Consider the following 21,634-nt stretch of genomic DNA (forward strand, 5'->3'; position numbering starts at 1 on the left):
AAATAACCATTATTTTGTTTATAAATAATATGGTACAATTGTCCCCATCTACTGGTACAATCGTCCCGGGGGTTGGGACGATTGTACCAATATTCCTCATATCATTTTAACAGTAATAACTTTTTTCCTAGTTATGTTGCAAAATTTGGCATAATATAATTTTGTAGTCAAATGAATTCTACATCTAAAGATACATATCCTTTTTGCGTGGTTATTATATTTTATTTGTTATAAAATCTTAAATGCAAAATGGTACTTTTGTCCTCGGTCTCCCCTACCTAACTGCGATGTAGTGAATTTGCAATAAAGGTGCAGAAATGCTATAGAATATATCGTGTAATGATATTAAAATGTTACAAAAATGAAAATGCTATAAAAATAATGTACTCGCAATTTGCGCGAGGAGAGGAAGGCGAATCGATTTCACACCGTAATAACAGTACAGCGAATATTTCCTTTCATAGAAATATAGTCATTGCATGATTGACCGAAGGTCGCGCAAGCGCAATTGATTTTTCCAAGCAGTACGTTTTCGCGTTCTTCAGTATAGCCCGCGCATTCGTAACGTAAACATGTTTCTTAAAAGGAGTATTACCTGGTTGATCATACGTCAATTTTGATATGATGGTAATTCTATAACGTATCATACATTATTATATCTACAATTTATTACGTTTAAAACGGAAAGTTACCCATCTTTGAGTTTACTATTTGGTTCTAGCATAATAGAAGATGATTCATATTAATATCATTTTTGTATAGAATATATAACAGTAAAATATGATATTGATGCAGTTGATAGCTGCAATGAAAATGTCAGATTAGTTTTCAGTGTATACATATAATATGTATACTATATATAAATATTGACACATAATGTATAATAGTTTTACCGTGGCAAAGTTTTCTAAAGATGCTGTATATAGACCACCGAATTTGATGTCATAAGGCTTAGCGCTCCTTTGCAAAAGAAACAATATTAATTTTTGCACACGTACAGATGCAATGTACCATCGAACGTTATATCTGCGTAGTAATAGGTATTTATAATAAAAGGAATGGTTGAAAGTGATACTTTGAAATATTATATTTACAATATTCATTGTTATTCACGCGTATGTTAATATATTTGTATAAAATTAATATTGACGACTTTAGTTTATTATATCAAACTATCTTACGCGGTTGAAAATATGTAACTATAGTGATCTGTAATTGCTTGACTCAAGTAGTTGCCTCCTAATGAACATCCTAAAATGCCAAGCGTAAAACCGCAGTGTATTACAAAATCTTCTATCCTAAATACAAAACGAACGGCTTGAAAGATCTGAAATAATATATTAAACATACATTTTTTTGTTTAGATATTATTAATAAATTTATATGTATATATGTATATGTACACACACGCGCACGCACGCACACACATATATACATTCAATCCACTTATAACACGGAGTAATTCGTTCCGTGTTGTATCGTAACTGTGTTCACAGTACCGAGGTTAAGTGTATAGGGTTTAGTGTATACATATAGATACACAAGCATATCTCTTAACTTAATTGTTAATTAGCAAAATGTACAAAATGTTTCTCATATGAAATATCTTATATATTTAATGATGATTCTACTAATATTATTTTTATGTCATTCTACTTACGAGGATAGTCCAAAAAGTAATGAGACAGATGCTATAAAAAATATAAAACTGTATTTTTAATCTAAATTCACATCTTCTATTTCAAAATAGTCCCTATTGAATGCAACGCACTTTTTCCATCACGTTATCTACTTTTGGAAGATGGAATTTGGAAGGCCATCTTTGAAAAGCTGTTTGCATTGCGCCTTCATTGTCTTTACAACCTCTTCATCCTCACCAAATTTTCGTCCTCTGAGCTCTTTCTTTACTTCTGCGAACAACCAGAAGTCACACCCCCAAACCTCTGGGCTGTACGGAGGGTGGGAAACTGTATTAATCTTCTTATCCTTCAAAAATTGGCACAGATTGCGTGACATGGGACCGCGCATTATCATGGCGCAATAGAAATTCTTCAATTTTTTATTCGGACGCTTTCTTCTGACGTGATACAACATTTACTTTAATACTCGTACATCGAATTACGTGCGTCGCTTTTCTCGTATTATTGCACTCGCTGTAGTCATCATCACATCGTTAATCAAGATGTTTAAACGCTCCTTGTTTTGTTTTGTTTGCTCTCACAACCGGCCAGAAACGCGTCATATCAACGAAAACATGTTGCACGTGATACACATTGTTTTTTAAAAGCTTTATGTAACATCGCATAAGTATCCGAAGCCGATTTCTTTAAGGAACACAAAATTCAATCGCATATCGTTGGTCAATATTTTTCTCCATATTCTTTTTAGGAGGCAAACTACAAATAATGTGAACAATGTATTTACGTGATGGGTCATTAATGGTTACTAAATGAACCGAACGGAATTTTCAAAGATGATAAAAGAGTTGTTCATCAGGTACATGTAGGTATGCTGTGTTGCCACTTTGCATGCTTTTACTTTATCTAGCAAGACCAGCCTCATTACTTTTTGGATCGCCTATGTAAGTTTTTCTCCAAATCCTATCAATTTAAATGTCTTGTTGCTCTGGAGAATAAAAGAATTTAATAATCGTAAGATTTAGTTATTTGCTTAAATTCTTACTCCAAACAGATGAAGGCTCAAACAAATTACAATAATCGCTATTAGAAGAACGTATGTTCCTTGGAAGTTATGTAGAAAGAATTCAGTAAACCTATGAAAAATATATAAATATTTCATTTTATATGTAATATAAATATCTTAAAACTGCTGTGCCTGCGTGCGTGCTTGCATGCATGGAATAGAACATACTCAAAAGCTGTGCGATGAATGTCCACTGCATGACTTATCTTCTTGTCAATCTCCCTCTTGTTCTTCCGATTAGTTACCTCGTCACTATTTATTCGCATTGCCTGTTCGATACGGTAACTACAAATAAATTATAAATATTTGTTTTCAAAATTTGTTCTTGAAGATAGAGGTTTTATATGTAATCACAATGCTTCATTCTGTTTTATTTTTCCTGTTGTTAAATTACTTTCTCTCTCTTACCTGGCAATGTTACATAATCCACAAAAATATATAGAGTATCCTGTCGCCAATATTCCTGACCCTATTAATGTACCTCCTGCTATGTACTGGGCTGTGTACAGATGAAGTAAAATAAAATAAAAATTTTTTTCTTTGTCGACAAAATATTCAGTTCTGATATACTGATATGGCTCGGATTTATTTACAAGGAAAAAGATGCCGAAAATCCGCGGCAGAATTGGCAAAAGAGTGAAGATGAATAAAGCCCACATCGCCAACACTAAAGATAGATTAAAAACATAAGCAGCGATCATAACTCCATCCTCATTGACATTTTGAAATATAGCATATGTTTCAAATTTTTTATCATTTTATTATCTCATTATTTTTTATCATTTTATTATCTCATTATTTTTTATCATTTTATTATCTCATTATTTTTTCACATTTTTATTTTTCTGTAATAATTTGGTAGGTTGCTAACACTATCTACTCTTCATTTTTATTTATTTACATGTTTGCACACTTTTAGTATAATTATTTTATATTGAACTGCGTGCGCTAAAGTATAATAAATAATAATTGATATATTCTTACATGTCAATCCAATTGCCACACATTTTGCAAAGTGTCCATATCTTTTTATTATAGCAATTTCGTTTGCATCCTTTAAGTCGTTACATACGTACTGAAGATTTTCCAATATATGCTTCACCTATCGTATCAACAATATATCAGATAATTTTCTATTTCTCTGATAACTTTTACAAAAAATTATGGTGTAGAAAACCTGATTTATTGTATAATAGGTATGTTATACAATAAAACCATACTGTAAAAACTCAACTTACAACATGCGTGTTAATCCAAAGAGAATTATATTGAATTGCGCACAAAAGAATAAAAAGTGATGTAGATAAAATTTCAACGATAAAGTCAATAGTCCATTCTGTAGTTAGAAATGTTGTAAGCTGCAATTAATATATTTATTTAAAAAATTAGGAAATTGCATCTCATTTACCTAAAAAGGAAATGTTGCTTGGATATCTTTAAATGAACCTTAATGCTCTTTGTTATTGATAATATAACTCTTGTTTGGTTATTACGAATACTAATATTTTTAAGCACAGATATTTATAGCGTCGTAATAAAACAGATTTCAACAGAAACAACTACTAAAGACTAAGAGAAAGGAAAAAGATGACAGTAATTATGAAGTTGATGCAGTTTTTGTCGATTACTTAACCATGCCTTAAAAAAGTTTATTCTTCATATTGTGGATTAATTACGATTTAAATTACTATTATTACTAATTACAAATTAAAAATTACTAATTATGTCATAAGTTCATACAAAAGCATGTCAAATTGTTTATTGGTTCATAATAGTGTTGTCGAATGACTTCAAATCTTGCATGAAACTGAAAATATGTTTAGCATCTAAAATAATAATATAATAAAAGTAGGAAAAGAATAATAATTATAACAATATGAAAAGCTATATTTTATATATAAAATATAAACCACTATATTTTTTACATATAATATATATGAAAAATGTACGCTTATTAATATACATTTACATACCTGAAACATAACAAAACTAAGCATAATAAGAGAAAATACACAAGACTGAAGTTGTACAAGCATTGTTCGCTGGTAAGGCCATAACCCAATTGCGACCAGAGAAATTCGATGAATGTAAAGAAATTGAGTATCAATACAAGTCACTCTTGTTCGAGTTTCTACACACATTTGAGGGCGATATATCAAAATGAATTTGCCTATCTCTTTTTTAGAATAAAGAATATTACATACTATTTTTCTTCTCTCGTATATTCCAAGGCAAAAATCCTTAATTTAACAAAAATATACCGACGAAAGTAACAAAGAATATCAACATGTAATATAAGGTGCTATAAAAATAATTTTCTCGCAATTTACGCGGGAGAGAAAAGTGAACGATTAACTGATCGATTTGACGCCGTAATCTATATTAGAAGTATAAAGACATTTTTCATAGAAAATAGTTACGTCATGATATCTTGACCGAAGTTCGCGCAAGCGCAATTGATTTTTTCAAGCAATACGTCTTCGCGTTCTTCATTCTAGTCCGCGCACTCGTAACGTACACATGTCTCTTAAAAGGAGCGTTACCTGGTTGATCGTACGTACATGTCAGTTTTGATATGATAGTAATTATATAACATATCATGTGCCATTATATCTATAATTTATTACGTTTGAAACGAATATTGAATTGCATCCTCAAATATTTTTGAAAACACGTATTTATTAAATTGCGACATATAGTCGTCCCGGTTTTTTAATGTTTAATGTTTTTAATAATTAATGATAATATAGGTTGTAACATATATTCACGTTATTAAAAACACTAAAAAAGCAGGAGGTATACATAATCTGTATGGTAAAAGAATATCTGGTGAAACTAGTAGACGGGAAATTCCAATGGCACCTACTAAATATTCCAACGGAACCCTTTCCCTACGATGCTTTGTAGAGAAAGCTTCAATTATCGTTCGAGCTTCATAACTGAAAGAAAAATTTTCGCCATGAATACCGCATACGTATTATGATTCGCAATTCCGTAGGCATCATATTCGCCTAATACTAATTGAATCGAAAATGTTTTTGGCATACATAAAGTACAAGGTTCGTGGAAAAAAGTATATAATGCATAGTAATTACTTAGTATTACATATTCATTTGATATGGAGATCTTTGTCACAAGAATACACTACAATTTAATGGAAAGTGATAGCCTCGAAGATGTCAGGCAAGTATTGACAACGGTGGCGACTGCACACATTATTAATATGAAAATATTTTAGTTCTAATAGGGTAGAATAGATATACACGTTCACAGTTTTATGTAATACATTTTTCTATAAATCAAATTGGCTACGTTCTTCTTATTGTTAGATAAATTGCCGGACACTTTCTTATCAAACAGATTGTATATTCTTATACAACCCAACATATGTAATTAGAAATCTTGTGTTTCTGGAAAGAGTCTATGTTTTTAAATATAAAATATTTATTTATTATATTTTGTGAATTACCGTTTTATTATAAGGCAATTTTCTTAACATATCCTAGTATAACTTTTTTATTCAATCATATCGATGTGATTTCTAATGTGAATGCTAAACAGATAAAATAATTGTATAAAACATATGAAAATATGGATGTGTGAAACATTCCTATGACTAACAATAAGTTCTTAGCGATTTATATCGCTTATTTTGTCCGTGATATAATAGTCCTTGGACAATCCAAAATGACATCAGTTTGTAAGATATTCAATAAGTGTGAACCAAAAACATAATATTACAAATGGATGAAAGTAATTGTAACATTAGCGATATATATATTCCACAATATTTGTGCATGATATCTAATTTACAGCAACAGTCTGACCGGTTTCTGTAGCATGATTGCAATGTTATAAAAATGTAAGTATGGTATTAATGGATATTACTAGCAAATTAGGATGAGGAGAAGAAAACTTATTATCGGTGGCTACTAGATATAAATTGAACTAGTTTTCATCTTTGGGTTCATCATGATGTTACATGTAGTGCAATGAAATTTAAAAATAATGGAAATGTTTCATTCTCTTCATTCATTTTTTGACAATTTCAGGCAACAGTTATTTAAGAATGGAACTTTTAAGAACGAAAAGTTTCTCTCTTCGTGGTTCCTTGATGGTTTTAACATAATATTAGCTGCTTCATATTAATATCACTTTTGTATAGAACATAAAAGAGTAAAATACGATAGTGATGCGGTTGATAGCTGCAATGAAAACGTCAGTTTAGGCTTCACACACACACACACACACACACACACACACACACACACACACACACACACACACACACACACACACACACACACACACAAAATATATATATAATATATTATATATACGTATTGATACATAATATATAATAGTTTTACCGAGGCAAAGCTTTCTAAAGATATTGTATAAAGACCACCGAATTTCAAGCCATAAGGCTTAGTGCCTCTTCGCAAAAGAAACAATATTAATCTTTGCACGCGTACAGACGCAACGTACCATGGAACGTTATACCTGCGAAGTAATAGGTAAATAATAAAATGAATATTTAAAAATGATAATTTGAAATATCAACACTGTTGATGGTAAAAAACGTAGGATAGAAATACATATTATATAGAGACGATGTTGGCAAATATTATATTTGCAATATCACGTTGATTGTTATTCACGCACATGTTCATATGTTCGTAAAAAATTAATATTGACAATTTTAGTCAATTATAAGAAAATATCTTACGCGGATGAAAACATGTAATTATAGTGATCTGTAATTGCTTGACCCACGCAGTTGACTCCTAATGAACATGTTAAAATGCCAACCGTAAAACCACAGTGTACTAGAAACTCTTGCATATTATACACATAACGAACGGCTTGAAAGATCTGAAATAATATATTACACACATACACTTTTTTGTAATAGATATTATTAAAGAATTTATACATACAGGGTGTCTCATAACTCTGTTACTGCCGATTAATGGCGTGCAGTTTGGACTTAGCTGAGTCGCAAAGTCCTGTACCATTTTGGGATTTTCGCAATAATAACCGAGTTATTAAACGATTAAAGTAATCGAATGAGAGCGCGGCTCGTGCAACGCATTCGGTAGGAAGGCCGCGCGCTCGTGGTTGGTTTCGGCGCAGTGAGGTAGCGGTGCCAGAAAGCGTGCTTCGTAGCATGTGGTGAGGATATTCACTACTCTTCTTTTATTAATCTCTCAAAAGTGTACGCGCTTAATTGTAAAATGATATAGGATACTTTTTAATCCAGCTTAATGAGATCTACCTGCAGGAGAGTGATTGGACACTTTACATGGGACACCCTGTACAGTATATGTAGATACGCGCATATATCTTAAATTACTTATCAATTAGCAAAATGTGCAAAATGTTTCTCATATGAAATATCTTATATTTTTAATGATTCTACTAAAAATATGAATTCAATTCACATCTATACAATTATTTTTATATCATTCTACTTACGAGGTCCAAAAAGTAATGAGACAAATGCTATAAAAACTAAAACTATATTTTTAATCTAAATTCACATGTTCCTTTTCAAAATAGTCCCCATTGAATGCAACACACTTTTCCTAGCACTTAGTTCTCCACTTTTGGAAGAAGAAATCTGAGCAATCTTTGAAAAGCTTTGTACTGCGCCTTCACCGCTTTTACAACCTCTTTATCCTCGCTGTTTGGACTCATGCCCAGTCCCGCAACTTGCTTTAAATGTAGTTTAAGTCATTGAACCTCGTTTTAAATAAATATCACGTTTTACAACTGCTACAAACCACGGTTAAAGTCGATTTTCATGGTTAAATTTAAACGCCACATTAGGTGTTTAATGAATATAAACGAAGTTTAATACTGTAGCGTCACCAATTGCAGCGTCAAAATTTGTATTGCAACGTCTTTATTTAGCAATCTTAGGAACCAATCACATTCGATGTTTCAAAAGAAATAGAAATCTTTAACAGCTTCTACAAACTAGATTTAGCTAACCTATAGTTAAAACCACGATGTGGACCGTAATACAAAATTAACCATAGTTTTAAATGTAACAGGCCCGTTTCTACCAATGTCGTTTAACTTTAATTATAGTTTAATTCACCCTTCGTCTCTTTCTAAGGCAGGTAGTTAAAAAAAGACGACGAGTGAGTTAAATTAAGGTTAAAGTTAAGCGACATTGGTAGAAACGGGCCTCAGTCATTCAGTTAAGCTCGGTTTAAATTCGATTTCGGAATTAAGCCTAAGGGTTACTACCTGAAAACGATCGGAATGGAATTTTCAAAGTTGATAGAAGAGATGTTCAGATAGGTATAAGAGATGTACATGTAAATATACAGTCCTACTAGTTTCTCTTTTTTTCATTTCTCTTGCAGGACCAGTCTCATTACTTTTCGGATCGCCTATATATTTTTCTGCAGTACCAAATCTTATCAATTTAAATGTCTTGTTGCAGTGATGAATAAAAACATTTAATAATTGTGAGACTTAATTTTTAGTCTTACTCCAAACAGATTAAGGCTCAAACAAATTACAATAATCGCTATTATAAGAAAGCATATTCCCTCGAAGTTATATAGAAAGAATTCAGTAAACCTATGAAAAAAATATAAAAATGTTTCATTTTATATATAATATAAATATCCTACAATTGCTATGCGTGCGTGCCTGCCTGTATGCATGGAATAGAACATACTCAAGAGCTGTGCGATGAATGTCCACTGCATGACTTATCTTCTTGTCGATCTTCCTCTTGTTCTTCCGATTAGTTAGTTCGTCACTATTTATCCGCATTGCTTGTTCGATACGATAACTACAAATATATTACAAATTTTTTTTCCTAAATTTGTCCTCGAAAATAAAGAAGATATTATATCTAGTCAATGCTCTATTCAGTTTTATTTTTACTATTGTTAAATTACTTTGTCTCTCTTACCTGGCAATGTTAAATAATCCACAAAAATATGTAAAGTATCCGGTCAGGAGAACTCCTGCTCCTATTAATGTACCTCCTGCTATGTAATGGGCTACGTACAGATGCAGCATAATAAAATAAAAATATTTTTCTTCATCGACAAAATATTCAGTTGTAATATATATATTACGATATGTCTCAGATTTATTTACGGGGAAAAAGATGCCAAAAATCCGCGGCAGAATTGGCAAAAGAGTAAAGATGAATAAACTCCATATCGCCAACGCTGAAGATGTTTTAAAAACATAAGCAGTGATCATATAAATCCATCCTCTTTGATATATCGAAATACAGCATACGTATATGCTGTATTTATATACGTATGTTTCATATTTTTGATCATTCTATTATGTCATTAGTTGTTCAAATTTTTTTTCTGTAATACTTTGGTAGGTTGCTAACACTATCTTCTTTCTTAGTTATTTTCATGTTCACATATTTTTGGTATTATATAATATTGTATAGTGTAAAGCGTATGCTAAGGCATAATAACTAATAATTGATATATTCTTACATGTTAATCCAATGGCAACATATTTTGCAATGTGTCCATATCTTTTTATTATTGCAATTTCGTTTTCATTCTTTAACTCTCTACAGACGTACTGAAGCTTTTCCAATATGTACTTCACCTATCGTATCAATAATATATCCGTCAATTCTCTATTTCTCTGATAAATTTTACAAAAAGTTATAGTGTATATAAAGTCTGATTTATTGTATAACAGGTCTGTTTAGAAGCATAAAAACTGTAAAAACTCAACTTACAACATGCGTGTTAATCCACAAATAGTTATATAGAAGTACGCACACAAGAAGAAAAAGTGATTTAGAAAGAATTTCAACGATAAAGTCAATAGTCCATTCTGTAGTTAGAAATGTTGTAAGCTGTTGTAGGAAAAGAAGAATAATTATACAAATATAAATAACTATATTTTATATATATATATATCAAATGTACGCCTACTAATATGCATTTACAAACCTGAAATATAATAAAACTAGTCGTAGTAAGAGAAAACACACAAGACTGAAGTTGCACAAGCATTGTTCGATGGTAAGGCCATAACCCAAGTGCGACCATAGAAATTCGATGAATGTAAAAAAATTGAATATTAATACAGGTCACTCTTGTTTGAGCTTCCACACGCATTTGGGAGCGATATATCTCAATATATTGAGATAAAGCGATTTTATCTATTTCTTTCTTCGAATAAAGAAAAGTACATAATATTTTTCTTCTAATGTATTTTCCAAGGTAAATTTCCTTAATTTAACAGAAATATACCGACGAAAGTAACATAAAATATCAAGATGTAATTTACGGTGCTATAGAAATAATTTCCTCGCAGTTTGCTCGGGAGAGAAAAGTGCGCGATTAATTGATCGATTTAGCGTCGTAACGAAAGTACAACGAATATTTATTTCTCACAGAAAAATAGTCATGTCATAATATCTACCGAAGTTCGCGCAAGCGCAATTGATTTTTCCAAACGTCTTCACATTCATTTTAGTCCAGGCATTCGTAAGATATACACGTATACTCCAAGGTATACTTCTGAAAGGAGTGTTTCTGAATTGATCTTATATACAGGTCTGTTTTGTTATGATGATAATTATGGCATGTATAATACATTGTTGTTTGCAATTTATTACAATTGATAAAATATGCAATTGAATCTCCTAATTTCATTAGTTGGGCGATATTTATGGTATTGAATATGATTATTATGTATATACAGCCACACCTGTTATATCTCACTATTATATAATACAATATATTCCGAGATGGGCGGAGTGCACTCGACACGCCAATGGCTGGATGACACAGCAACGGTAGTTGAAAACACATATCATGGAAGAAGGGACAAATAATGACTGACTTGTATTGTATTGCATATAATAAGCACTTAAAGCGAAAACGTTCAAAAATTGACTAAACCTTTTACATACTTTATAAAAAGGAGTAAAATACATTTTTTTCAAGAATAGATAGAATACTTTAGAATATTATTTATGTAATTCATATATTTTAATGTACATTATGTAACTTAGCATGAATGTAGCACAATAGAGGGACAAATGCGACCGATACAATTTGCTCGCAATTCGCTCAGGGAAATGTGGGCCGTTAAAAGATCAATATGACACCATAAGCCAACAAGTTTTTCACAGAACAACGTTCGAGGGGATCGACATTCGTGCTAGTGACCATTTCATAGCTAGCATCGTGCTTCACTGTTTTTATTGTAGGTTGTGCATTTGTAGAGTATGTATAGTATTTGGGGTATGTTATTACTCACAATTTCTTGTATTTGTTGCATCAAAACTGTATATCTAAACTTTGGGTTTGCAAATCGCATTAAAACACACAAATCTTGAGTATATTACTTTTATGTTTTTATATTCTTTATATAATTTTCTTTGTATGTATGCTAGTATTCAGAAGAGATTTAGAAAATAATGGAAATATTTCTTCTTTTTCTTGTAATAACTTTGTGCGACAATTATTTAGGGACAGTTTAATTTATTTTTAGGCAACAATTTATTTTTAAGCTTATCTATATTTTATTCCAAAATATTATTAGTTGTTAAACATTTGCTACTGTTGCATAGAATACATAATGATGAAATAAGAGAGCGATATCGTCGATAGTTATTTTTTTAAAATAACTACTTTTGAAATGTCAGTTATGTGTTATAATGTGTAAACACTCGAAGTGTCAGTTATGTGTTATAATGTGTAAACACTCGAAGAATATTTAGAAGAAAGAAAAAATTTGGCGACTTTTAAATACTAATTTTTGCTGTTTTGTTGCAACGCCGCAAGAATATCAACATCTATGTGTTACTTTAATATCATATATAATATATTTTACTTAAATTTTATTTATAGTAGAAAAAACATCTATGATATCCACATAATGAGAGAAATATGATTTAATTTGTTTTAAGTATCATCTCTGCATTTAATAATACAACAATAACGAAAATTCAAATAATATTAAATAATTTTGTCATGCATGAAAATATATGTATATTCGTAAAGAGAAGAGAGTATATGAGTAGTTTTTAAAGTAAGTGCATTATAGCGAAAGGTTGATTATTATAGTCATTAAATGAATTAATTTAAAATCAACTAGTTTTTCAAATAGAACATTATATACATTATCACAATACAGCTGAATCTCGGTAAAATACATAAGAATTCATAATTTATTATAATTTTGAATAAAGAACAAGCGCACAAGAAATGCCACATGCTATAAAATGATTACTTCAATTGTAAGCAAGTACAAAAATATAATCATTCAATCGGCAGAAATTAAACTATTTTTATTGAGAGTATCCCGATTTTCTCTTGAAAACAATCAGATTCAATTAATGTCATTGAGTATCGGGACTTGGCAACATGATCGCCATGCAAGCCTCACCACGAAACAATCAGATATTTTACAGAGTGGCAGTCTGCAATTTACGTCGCGCACTATACTAGATGTAATTTAAACGGAGATCCAGTACCGCGATACACAATTACTATGCACAAAACATATCGAACGAAATTTTGGCGATCTGGTGCGCCATTTGTGCAGTTGGGCACGTGCACGTTCGTGAACGATGGACACAGCAGGCACAATTGTCGTGATCAGATTCGCGGTTTATTTCGCGATTATGAGAGATGCATGGACATGTAGCGATGACTGATACTCCGACCGACTGACCGATTTATTTCCTCTTCGGGTGGGGGTGGGCTGTTGAAATTGCAATTCAACCGCGGTAAATTACATCGATCTTGTTACACTGGCAATAATTCCATGATACAGCGGAAACATATTTTAAGAGCGCGATTTTATCCGAGTAGCCAAGGTTTTGTAGATTATCACAAAGTTATATACCTATGAAGTTCACGTAATAGTACACACAGCTTGGGGAGTTGTACCCTGTAAGCGCTGTTAATCTTCCCCAGTCACCATAAATAAACAAGTTTTCAATCACGAATGTTTGAAATTGCGCGTGTACATTCTTCTAAAATATTTTTAAGGTAAACAATGTTTAATAAGATAATTACACTTTATTGTGTCCGCCACTGACAATTATATAAACTGTTAATTTATTTTCGGCAGAAATTTTTATTAAAATTAAGTAAATTAAATTTCTCAGTTAATTAGTATTAATCCTAAAAATACATCAATTATAATCCTCTTACGTTTCAAAAACACACACACATTTACACATTTTATCAAGCCATTAATAGGATAATATAATATTTATTCGTCATTTTCAGAGAAATTACTGTGCAAAGCACTTTTGTGTTGCTGACGCTTTGGATGATTAAGAGCGCAACTTGCCAAATTCAGTAAATCTCCGCTTCGACAAAAACCTACAGTATATAATCACTTATTAATGAATGTGATCTGGCTATTCGCCAATAACCGTTGTCTGTGCTTCCTGTGACAATCCAAGCCTGTTAGCATCGCAAATGGAAATAACGGGGTAGGTAACCGCTTCGACGACTTTTATAATATATACAGAAAATACTGTACATATCGTTGAAGGTAGCTTTTTTATTTTAGATATTTTCATATTAATAATAAGAGATGAGCAACCGAAGCAGTGATTGCGATTCTAAACTTTTAAACTTGTGAAGTTGTACGCGCGTAGCATTTGTAATAAATCTCATACATGAGTGATCTGCGAAAGCGGAACGAAATAAGTTTTGAATATCTTAAACTAAGAATGTCATAATAATTTCTACTTGCATCTTACTTATTGACTTGAGGGTGCTTCCAGGTTAAACTTACACGACTCTCAAGTAATCGGATCATATTATTCTTACGTATTCTGGACAAAGTCCCATATTAAACTTTCAATTTTAGCAATCCTAGTACCCAACAAACATTTTCTGCAATTACAAATGTGGCAACAAATTATGTTTGCTGGAAGGTCGCAAATGGAAAACATACTTTGTTAACATACTTTGTTGCAATTCTGTTAGCACACTTCCGTCAATATGCAACATTTTCACCGTTCTATTGTCAGATCTGCTCTAATGTTGTCGTCAATTTGACTGTGGAATATGTTCGTCAGATTTGGTTCACATTAGAGACCAACTGAGGACACAGTAGGCTCTGGCTTTGGCATTATAGTTCCGCTGACATTTGTTTCTCATTTGGCAACATTCCACAACCAAAATGTTTGCTGGGTATAGAATATAAAAGAAATAGAAGACACTCTACAAAAACACAAAGAATTGAGAATTTGTAAGCATAACTAACAAGTTACAAACGTTTATAGAATATATGATCTACGAAGTACAATATCGGCACACGTAGTACTACCATTTATCATTTAGATTCCATGTACAAATCTCCCTTGTGCGAAATAATATTTATTACATTCAACAAACAATTAAAAATGATACAGTAACTTAGAAACAATATTGCTGGCTATATCTAACAAACATATACAATTAATTTCTTTTTACAACATTATATCTTGCTTGTTAACATACATATCTTGAAACGAAGGCTCCACTCCATCCTCACCGCATGCTACAAAAGCATACTTTCTGGCACCGCTGCTTCACTGCGCCGTAACCAACAACGAGTGCGCGGCCTTCCTACTGACTGACGGCCTCGCTGCATGAGTCGCGCTAACACGCGTATTGATTCGCTGATCTTCTTTTCTTAATATCTCAAACTATTACGTGGTTAATTGTAAAATGATAGACATTTACAGCAACATTCTTATCATTTCCTGTAGTATGACTGCTCTTTTATGAAAATTTAATTAATTACCAAATGATATTACTAGCAAAGTATTGTGAATAGAAAAAGATTTATTATCGATAGCTACTAGATATAAATTCAATCAGTTTTAGTCTTTAGGTTCATCTTGGTGTGCATGAAGTGCACTAAAATTTACAAATAACGAAAATGTTTCATTCTCTTTATTCATTTTTTGACAATTTCAGCCACCAGGTATTTAGGAACGGAACTTTTAAGAACGAAAAGTTACTTATCTTCGATTCTACACAGTTGGACAATTTGTGTTTTCTTGTTAAAAAATATGCCGGTTAACATTTTTGTGTTAAATATTTAACACATTCATGTGTTAATTTAACATATTGCTGTTGTGTTAATTCAACTCAAGTGTTAAATTTTTAAACCAACTAAAAAAAAGTGTAAAAATCACATTGTGCACCTATTTTTAATTTTACACAATAGATATGTGCCGTATTATTAGTGACAAGTTGTATCTGTTAAAATTTACAGAAAACAATGTTGAGAGTAAAGATGTATGTAAAACTAACTTTTTTTCGAGTTAATTGTATCATTAAAAATATGTTGATTTTACACAAAATTGATTTCAAATTACTTCGTAGTTTGCATTCATTTTAAGTTAAAATATTAACATAATATTAGTGTCACCATTTAACATATCCATATTATGTTAAATTAACACAAAAATTTATGTGGACTGTTTGGGACATGTGATATCTGTTAAATTTAACACAAATTTTTCAACTGTGTACCATTTGGTCTTAACATATTATTACCTGATTTATATTAATATTAGTTTTGTAGAGAATATAGTACAGTAAAATACGATATTGCTGCAGTTGATAGCTGCAATGAAAATGTAATTTTAGTTTTCAGTATAAACATATATTATGTATACTATACATATATACATTGGCACATAATGTACAATAGTTTTACCGAGGCAAAGTTTTCTAAAGATATTGTATAAAGACCACCGACTTTCATGCTATAAGGTTTAGTGCCTTTTTGCAAAAGAAACACTATTAATCTTTGTACGCGTAAAGGTGCAATGTACCATCGAACGTTATATCTGCGAAGTAATAGGTAAATAATAAAATGAATATTTGAAAATGATAATTTGAAATATCAATACTGTTGATGGTGAAAAACTTAGGATAGAAATACATGTTTTACAGACGATGTTGGCAATTATTATATTACACTATCACGTTGATTGTTATTCACGCACATGTTAATATATTTGTATGCAATTAATATAGACAACTTTAGTCTGTTATAATAAAATAACTTACGCGGATAAAAATATGTAATTATAATGATCTGTAACTGCTTGACCGACATAATTGCCTCCTAATGTGCATATTAAAATGCTAAGCGTAAAAGTATAGTGTAATACAAACTCTTGCATCCTATCTGCAAAAAGAATGGCTTGACAAAGCTGAAATAATATATTACACATACATTTTTTTGTAATAGATTATTACATAATTTATATATAGGGTGTCCCACATAAGACGAAAAACCTTTCACCCACGGGTAAGTCTTCTCAAATTGAATTAAAAAGTCATGTACCACTTTGTGAACAACGTAAAATTTCGAGGTATTAATAAACGAAAATTAGCGAATCAGTATGCGCGATGCAGTGAGACGAGTCTTCTAGGCGCGACTTTTAGACGCGTTGCTTGGGACGCGTAGCAACAGATGCTCGCGACGGTATTGATAGGTAATAATATATAAATAAGGCGGAGTCTGATTTCGAATGGAACAGCATGTTTACAGCGTAGAGAGGATGTATTGATATTGTCAAAACCCGTCTACAAGACTCGTCTCACCGTATCGCGCATACTGATTCGCTAATCTTCTTTTATTAATACCTCGACATTTTACGTTGTTTGCAAAGTGGTACATGACTTTTTAATTCAATTTGACGAGATCTATCTGTGGGCGAAACGTTTTTCGTCTTATATCAGACACCCTGAGTATACATATATATTAATATATATACGATATTTAGAAAATATTTAGAAAAGGTCATCCATCGCGAATATCAATGACCTTGACATATATTATAAAGGTCACCTCCCTAAGTAACCCGCAGAAGATTTTAGCCGTCACTCGTTGTTTATTAAAAAGTTATTAGCAAAACAATTTTATGATTTTGTATGCATTTTCAACTGTCCATACGAAGCAAGAATTTAATTTTAATATGTATTATGGAGATCATTTTCCTGAGTAATCTGCACAAGGTTCTAGCCTTCACACATTGTTAATTAAAATAGTATTAACAATAAACGTTTAATAATTTTGCACTGTCGTGTTATCGGTATGATTCCGCATAGATTTGACGAGGTTCATGAATTAGACATTCCACCAATCGAGGTCCTCCTCGTGCGGGATAGTCCCCCTGGAGTTTATATTTTGTTCGGCGAAGCCCCTCCATCTGCATTACCTGCCCCATGCAAAGACTGTTGTGTCATCAGTATGACTCAACATGGCTTCAACGAGGTTTGTGTATCGACTTTCATGCGAAGCGAAGTCTACACCTCCGCCACCCCTCTCGTGCTTACAGAATGTCCAACACACGGACCTCGTCGAACCCATGCGGAATTGTACCGATGACTCGATAGTCTTTGCGTGAGCCCCTCCCTCTGCATTACTCGCCAACGCGAAGAATGTAAAATCATTTCTAGTCCTTGTAAAACTCATGTGGAATTGTACAAAAGATTTTGTACAATTCAACCCATAGTTCTTTCTTCGCGTAGACAGTCAAAAACGCGTGTGAAACTATTAACTTTCTTTTGTTAATTACTTTTTAATAAAGAACGAGCGTTAGCTAAACCTTGCAGAAAGTTATGCAGGGGAGTGATCTTTCTAATATATGTCAAGGTCATTGATATTCGCAATGGATGGCCTTATCTAAATATTTACCGCAAAATGTTTCTCACATGAAATAAATATCTTATATTTTTAATGATTCTACTAAGAATATGAAGTCAATTCACATATATACAATTATTTTTATATTACCCTAATTACGAGAGCGATTCAAAAAGTAATGAGACAAATGTTATAAAAAATACAAAACTGTATTTTTAATCTAAATTTACATGTTCCTTTTCAAAATAGTACCCATTGAATGCAACGCACCTTTCCCATCACGTTATCTTTTGGAAGACGAAATCTAGGTCATCTTTGAAAAGCTGCTTGCATTGCGCCTTTATTGCTATTACAACCTCTTCATCCTCGCTGTTTGGACTTCTTAGGCCCAGTTCTATAACTTACTTCAAACGTAGTTCAAGTCATTAAACCTAATTTTAAAGAAATGCCACGTTTTACAACTGCTATAAACCACGATTAATATCGATTTTTGTGGTTAAAATGAAACGCAAAATTTTGGGTATTTAATGAATATAAACGAAGTATAATACTGTAGCGCCACCAATTTCAATGCAATTTATCTAGTAACGTCTTCATTTATTTGCAACGTTGGCAACAAATCACATTCGATGTTTCAACAGAAATAGAAATCTTTGACAGGTTCTACAGACTGTAGATTTAGCTAAACTGTAGTTAAAAACATAATGTGGATCGCAATACTAGTATAGTCATGGCGTTAAATATAACGGTCAGTCAGTTAAGCTCGGTTTAATTTTGATTTTGTGGAACTGGGCCTAAGAGTTACTAACTAAATCGATCGGAGTTTTCAAAGTCGAGAAGAGATGTTCAGGTACATGTAGGTATGTAGTGTTGCCACTTTACGTTGTTTTAATTTCTTTAAGACCAGTTTTAATTTCTTTAGGACCAGTCTCATTACTTTTTGGATCGCCTACGTATAGTTTTATTGCAGCCAAACCTATCAATTTAAATGTCTTGTTGCACTGGCGAAAAAATTTAATAATTGTGAGATTTAGTTATTTGCTTAAATTCTTACTCCAAACAGGTGAAGGCTTAAACAAATTACAACAATCGCTAGTAGAAGAGTGTATGTTCCCTCGAAGTTATGTAGGAAGAATTCAATAAACCTGGAAAATAGATAAATATTTCATTTTATATGTAATATAAATATCCTAAACCTGCTGTGCCCGCGTGCTTGCATGCATGGAATAGAACATACTCAAGAGTTGTGTGATGAATGTTCACTGCATGACTTATCTTCTTGTTAATCTTGCTCTTGTTCTTCCGATTAGTTACCTCGTCACTAGTTATTCGTATTGCCTGGTCGATACGGTAACTACAAATAAATTAGAAATATTTTTTTTCAAAATTTGTTCTCAAAAGAACAAAAAAAAGATTTTATATGTAATCACAATACTCCATTCTGTTTCCACATTACTTTCTTACCTAGCAATCGCACAGAATCCACAAGAATATGTACAGTATCCCGTCACTACTATTCCTGCTGCTATCATTGTACCTACTGCTATGTAATAGGCTGCGCCCTGATGCAGCAAAATAAAATAAAAATATTTTTCTTCATCGATAAAATATTCAGTGATGATAAACGTATTGGGATATGGCTCGGATTTATTTACGAGAAAAAAGGTGCCATAAATCCGCGGCAGAAATGGCAAAAGAGTCATGATGAATAAACCGCACATCGCCAACACTAAAGATGTTTTAAAAACATAAGCAGTGATCATATAAATCCATCCTCTTTGATACATCGACATACAGCATAAGTAGGTATATGTTTCAAATTTTTGATCTTTTAGTTATTTTTCAATTTTTTATTTTTCTGTAATAATTTTTAATTTAATTCTTTCTTATTTATTTTCATATTCGCCAACGTTTGGTATAATATTGTATATTGAAAATTGGGCGCTAAGGAATAAATAATAATTACTATATTCTTACATATTATTCCAATGGCAACACATTTTGCAATGTGTCCATATCTTTTTATAATAGCAATTTCGTTTTCGTCCTTTAACTCGCTACATGCGCACTGAAGATATTCCAATACATGCTTCACCTATCGTATCAACAATATATCAGACAATTCTCTATATCTTTGATAAATTTTTCAAGTTACAGTGTATAAAACCTGATATATATACACTTTTATATATGTTTAGATATGTTTAGAAGCACACTGTAAAAACTCAACTTACAACATGCGTGTTAATCCAAAAAGAAATATAGTGAATTAAGCACAAAAGAAGATAAAGTGATGTAGAAAGAATTTCAATTATACACTCAATAGTACATTCTGTAGTTAGAAATGGTGTAAGCTGCAATTAATATAATTTAAAAAATTAGAAAAACTTGCACCCTTATTTGATTAGCATAAAATGCAAATGTTGCTTTTTAAATAAACCATAACGTGTCCATTGATGTAATTTGTGATTGATAATTTAACTCTTTTTTCGTTATTGCGAATACTAATACTTTTAAGCAAAGATATAGTAGAATAAATCTTAACCGATTTCAACAGGAACAAGTACTAAAGACTAATTGTAAGAGAATGGAGAAAGATGAAGCTAATTATGAAGTGTTGCGGTTTTTGTCGATTATTTAATCTTTCCTTCAAAAAGATTATTCTTGATGTCGTGGATTAACTACGATGAACATTACTATTATTACTAATTACAAATTATAAATTACTAATTACATATGTCAATCATAAGTTACTACAAAAGCATGACAAAATGTTTTTCTGTTCATAATAGTGTTGTCGAATAATTTTAAATCTTACATAAAACTGAAAATATGTTTAGCATCTAAAATAATAATGTATGTAATAAAAGTAGAAAGAGAATAATAATTATAAAAATATAAACAATTAGTATTATTTTATATATAATATTCTTTTTTTATATTTTTATTAAATAGTTTTATATTATTATTTTTACACTTATGCTATTATACATATACATAATATATATAGAAACTGTACGCCTATTAATATACATGTACATACCTGAAATATAAGAAAGCTAATCATAGTAAGACAAAACACACAAGCGTGAAGTTGAACAAACATTGTCCGATGATAAGGCCACACCCCAAGTGCGACCAGAGAAATTCGATGAAGGTACAGAAATTGAGTATCCATACAGGTCACTCTTCTTCGAGCTTCCACACGCATTTGAGAAGCGATGTATCAAAATGAATTTGCCTATCTCTTTTTTCGAATAAAAAATTTTACATACTATTTTTCTTCTCTCGT

General features: G+C 31.5%; 3 protein-coding genes and 3 long non-coding RNA genes across 16 annotated transcripts in view; 4 read left to right on the forward strand and 2 right to left on the reverse strand.

The window, feature by feature from the left end:
* LOC113561461 overlaps positions 1-14,386 on the forward strand; it is a 38,825-nt gene extending 24,439 nt beyond the window's left edge. Inside the window, exons 7-9 of one of the 2 annotated variants that reach the window (XR_003406182.1) lie at positions 2,389-2,506; positions 13,965-14,173; positions 14,240-14,386. This is a non-coding gene — a long non-coding RNA (uncharacterized LOC113561461). The remainder of the gene's footprint in view (positions 1-2,388; positions 2,507-13,964; positions 14,174-14,239) is intronic. The other variant, XR_003406180.1, reaches the window with a different exon arrangement.
* The window catches only part of LOC105280161, a 386,539-nt gene that overhangs the window by 271,637 nt on the left and 93,268 nt on the right, over positions 1-21,634 (forward strand). The gene's annotated exons all lie outside the window — the stretch shown is intronic.
* LOC105280149 (odorant receptor 13a) lies at positions 201-11,736 on the reverse strand. 9 transcript variants are annotated; one of them, XR_003406171.1, is made up of 11 exons: positions 10,665-11,736; positions 10,448-10,567; positions 10,194-10,311; positions 9,641-9,905; positions 9,401-9,517; positions 9,210-9,300; positions 7,433-7,578; positions 7,074-7,206; positions 6,173-6,256; positions 4,677-5,642; positions 3,283-4,061 (listed from the first exon to the last, which is right to left on the reverse strand). XR_003406171.1 is itself a non-coding variant. In XM_011340416.3 (9 exons), the coding sequence occupies exons 1-9, from the start codon at positions 4,842-4,844 to the stop codon at positions 749-751; spliced, it is 1,206 nt and encodes a 401-aa protein (XP_011338718.2). In that variant the 5' UTR covers positions 4,845-6,996; the 3' UTR covers positions 201-748. The 9 variants fall into 9 exon arrangements, 5 of the variants coding, with proteins under 5 accessions (XP_011338718.2, XP_019887440.2, XP_026823602.1 ...); XR_003406169.1 differs by lacking the exons at positions 7,074-7,206; positions 7,433-7,578; positions 9,210-9,300; ... (3 more) ...; positions 10,448-10,567; positions 10,665-11,736 and adding exons at positions 201-595; positions 693-802; positions 894-1,026; ... (1 more) ...; positions 2,683-2,773; positions 2,872-2,988 and having other exon boundaries at positions 3,112-3,370; positions 3,688-3,805; positions 3,942-4,061; positions 4,677-6,996; XR_003406168.1 differs by lacking the exons at positions 7,074-7,206; positions 7,433-7,578; positions 9,210-9,300; ... (3 more) ...; positions 10,448-10,567; positions 10,665-11,736 and adding exons at positions 201-595; positions 674-802; positions 894-1,026; ... (1 more) ...; positions 2,683-2,773; positions 2,872-2,988 and having other exon boundaries at positions 3,112-3,370; positions 3,688-3,805; positions 3,942-4,061; positions 4,677-6,996.
* Positions 7,139-9,312, forward strand: LOC113561463. Its single transcript, XR_003406186.1, has 2 exons — positions 7,139-7,220; positions 7,646-9,312. It is a non-coding gene; the product is annotated as an uncharacterized LOC113561463 (long non-coding RNA).
* Positions 11,432-13,004, forward strand: LOC113561462. The gene is made up of 2 exons (XR_003406185.1): positions 11,432-11,515; positions 11,735-13,004. It is a non-coding gene; the product is annotated as an uncharacterized LOC113561462 (long non-coding RNA).
* On the reverse strand, positions 14,265-21,576 carry LOC105280146 (odorant receptor 4-like). 2 transcript variants are annotated; one of them, XM_026967815.1, is made up of 12 exons: positions 21,386-21,576; positions 20,577-20,696; positions 20,320-20,437; positions 19,807-20,071; positions 19,580-19,696; positions 19,397-19,487; positions 16,758-16,903; positions 16,402-16,534; positions 16,239-16,308; positions 14,657-15,452; positions 14,447-14,582; positions 14,265-14,371 (listed from the first exon to the last, which is right to left on the reverse strand). In XM_026967815.1, exons 1-9 carry the CDS (start codon positions 21,551-21,553, stop codon positions 16,255-16,257), a joined length of 1,212 nt encoding a protein of 403 aa, XP_026823616.1. In that variant the 5' UTR covers positions 21,554-21,576; the 3' UTR covers positions 14,265-14,371; positions 14,447-14,582; positions 14,657-15,452; positions 16,239-16,254. The 2 variants fall into 2 exon arrangements, with proteins under 2 accessions (XP_026823616.1, XP_026823615.1); XM_026967814.1 differs by having other exon boundaries at positions 14,265-14,582.

The sequence above is a fragment of the Ooceraea biroi genome, chromosome 2 (genome assembly GCF_003672135.1).
Source record: "Ooceraea biroi isolate clonal line C1 chromosome 2, Obir_v5.4, whole genome shotgun sequence".
NCBI lineage: Eukaryota > Metazoa > Arthropoda > Insecta > Hymenoptera > Formicidae > Ooceraea > Ooceraea biroi.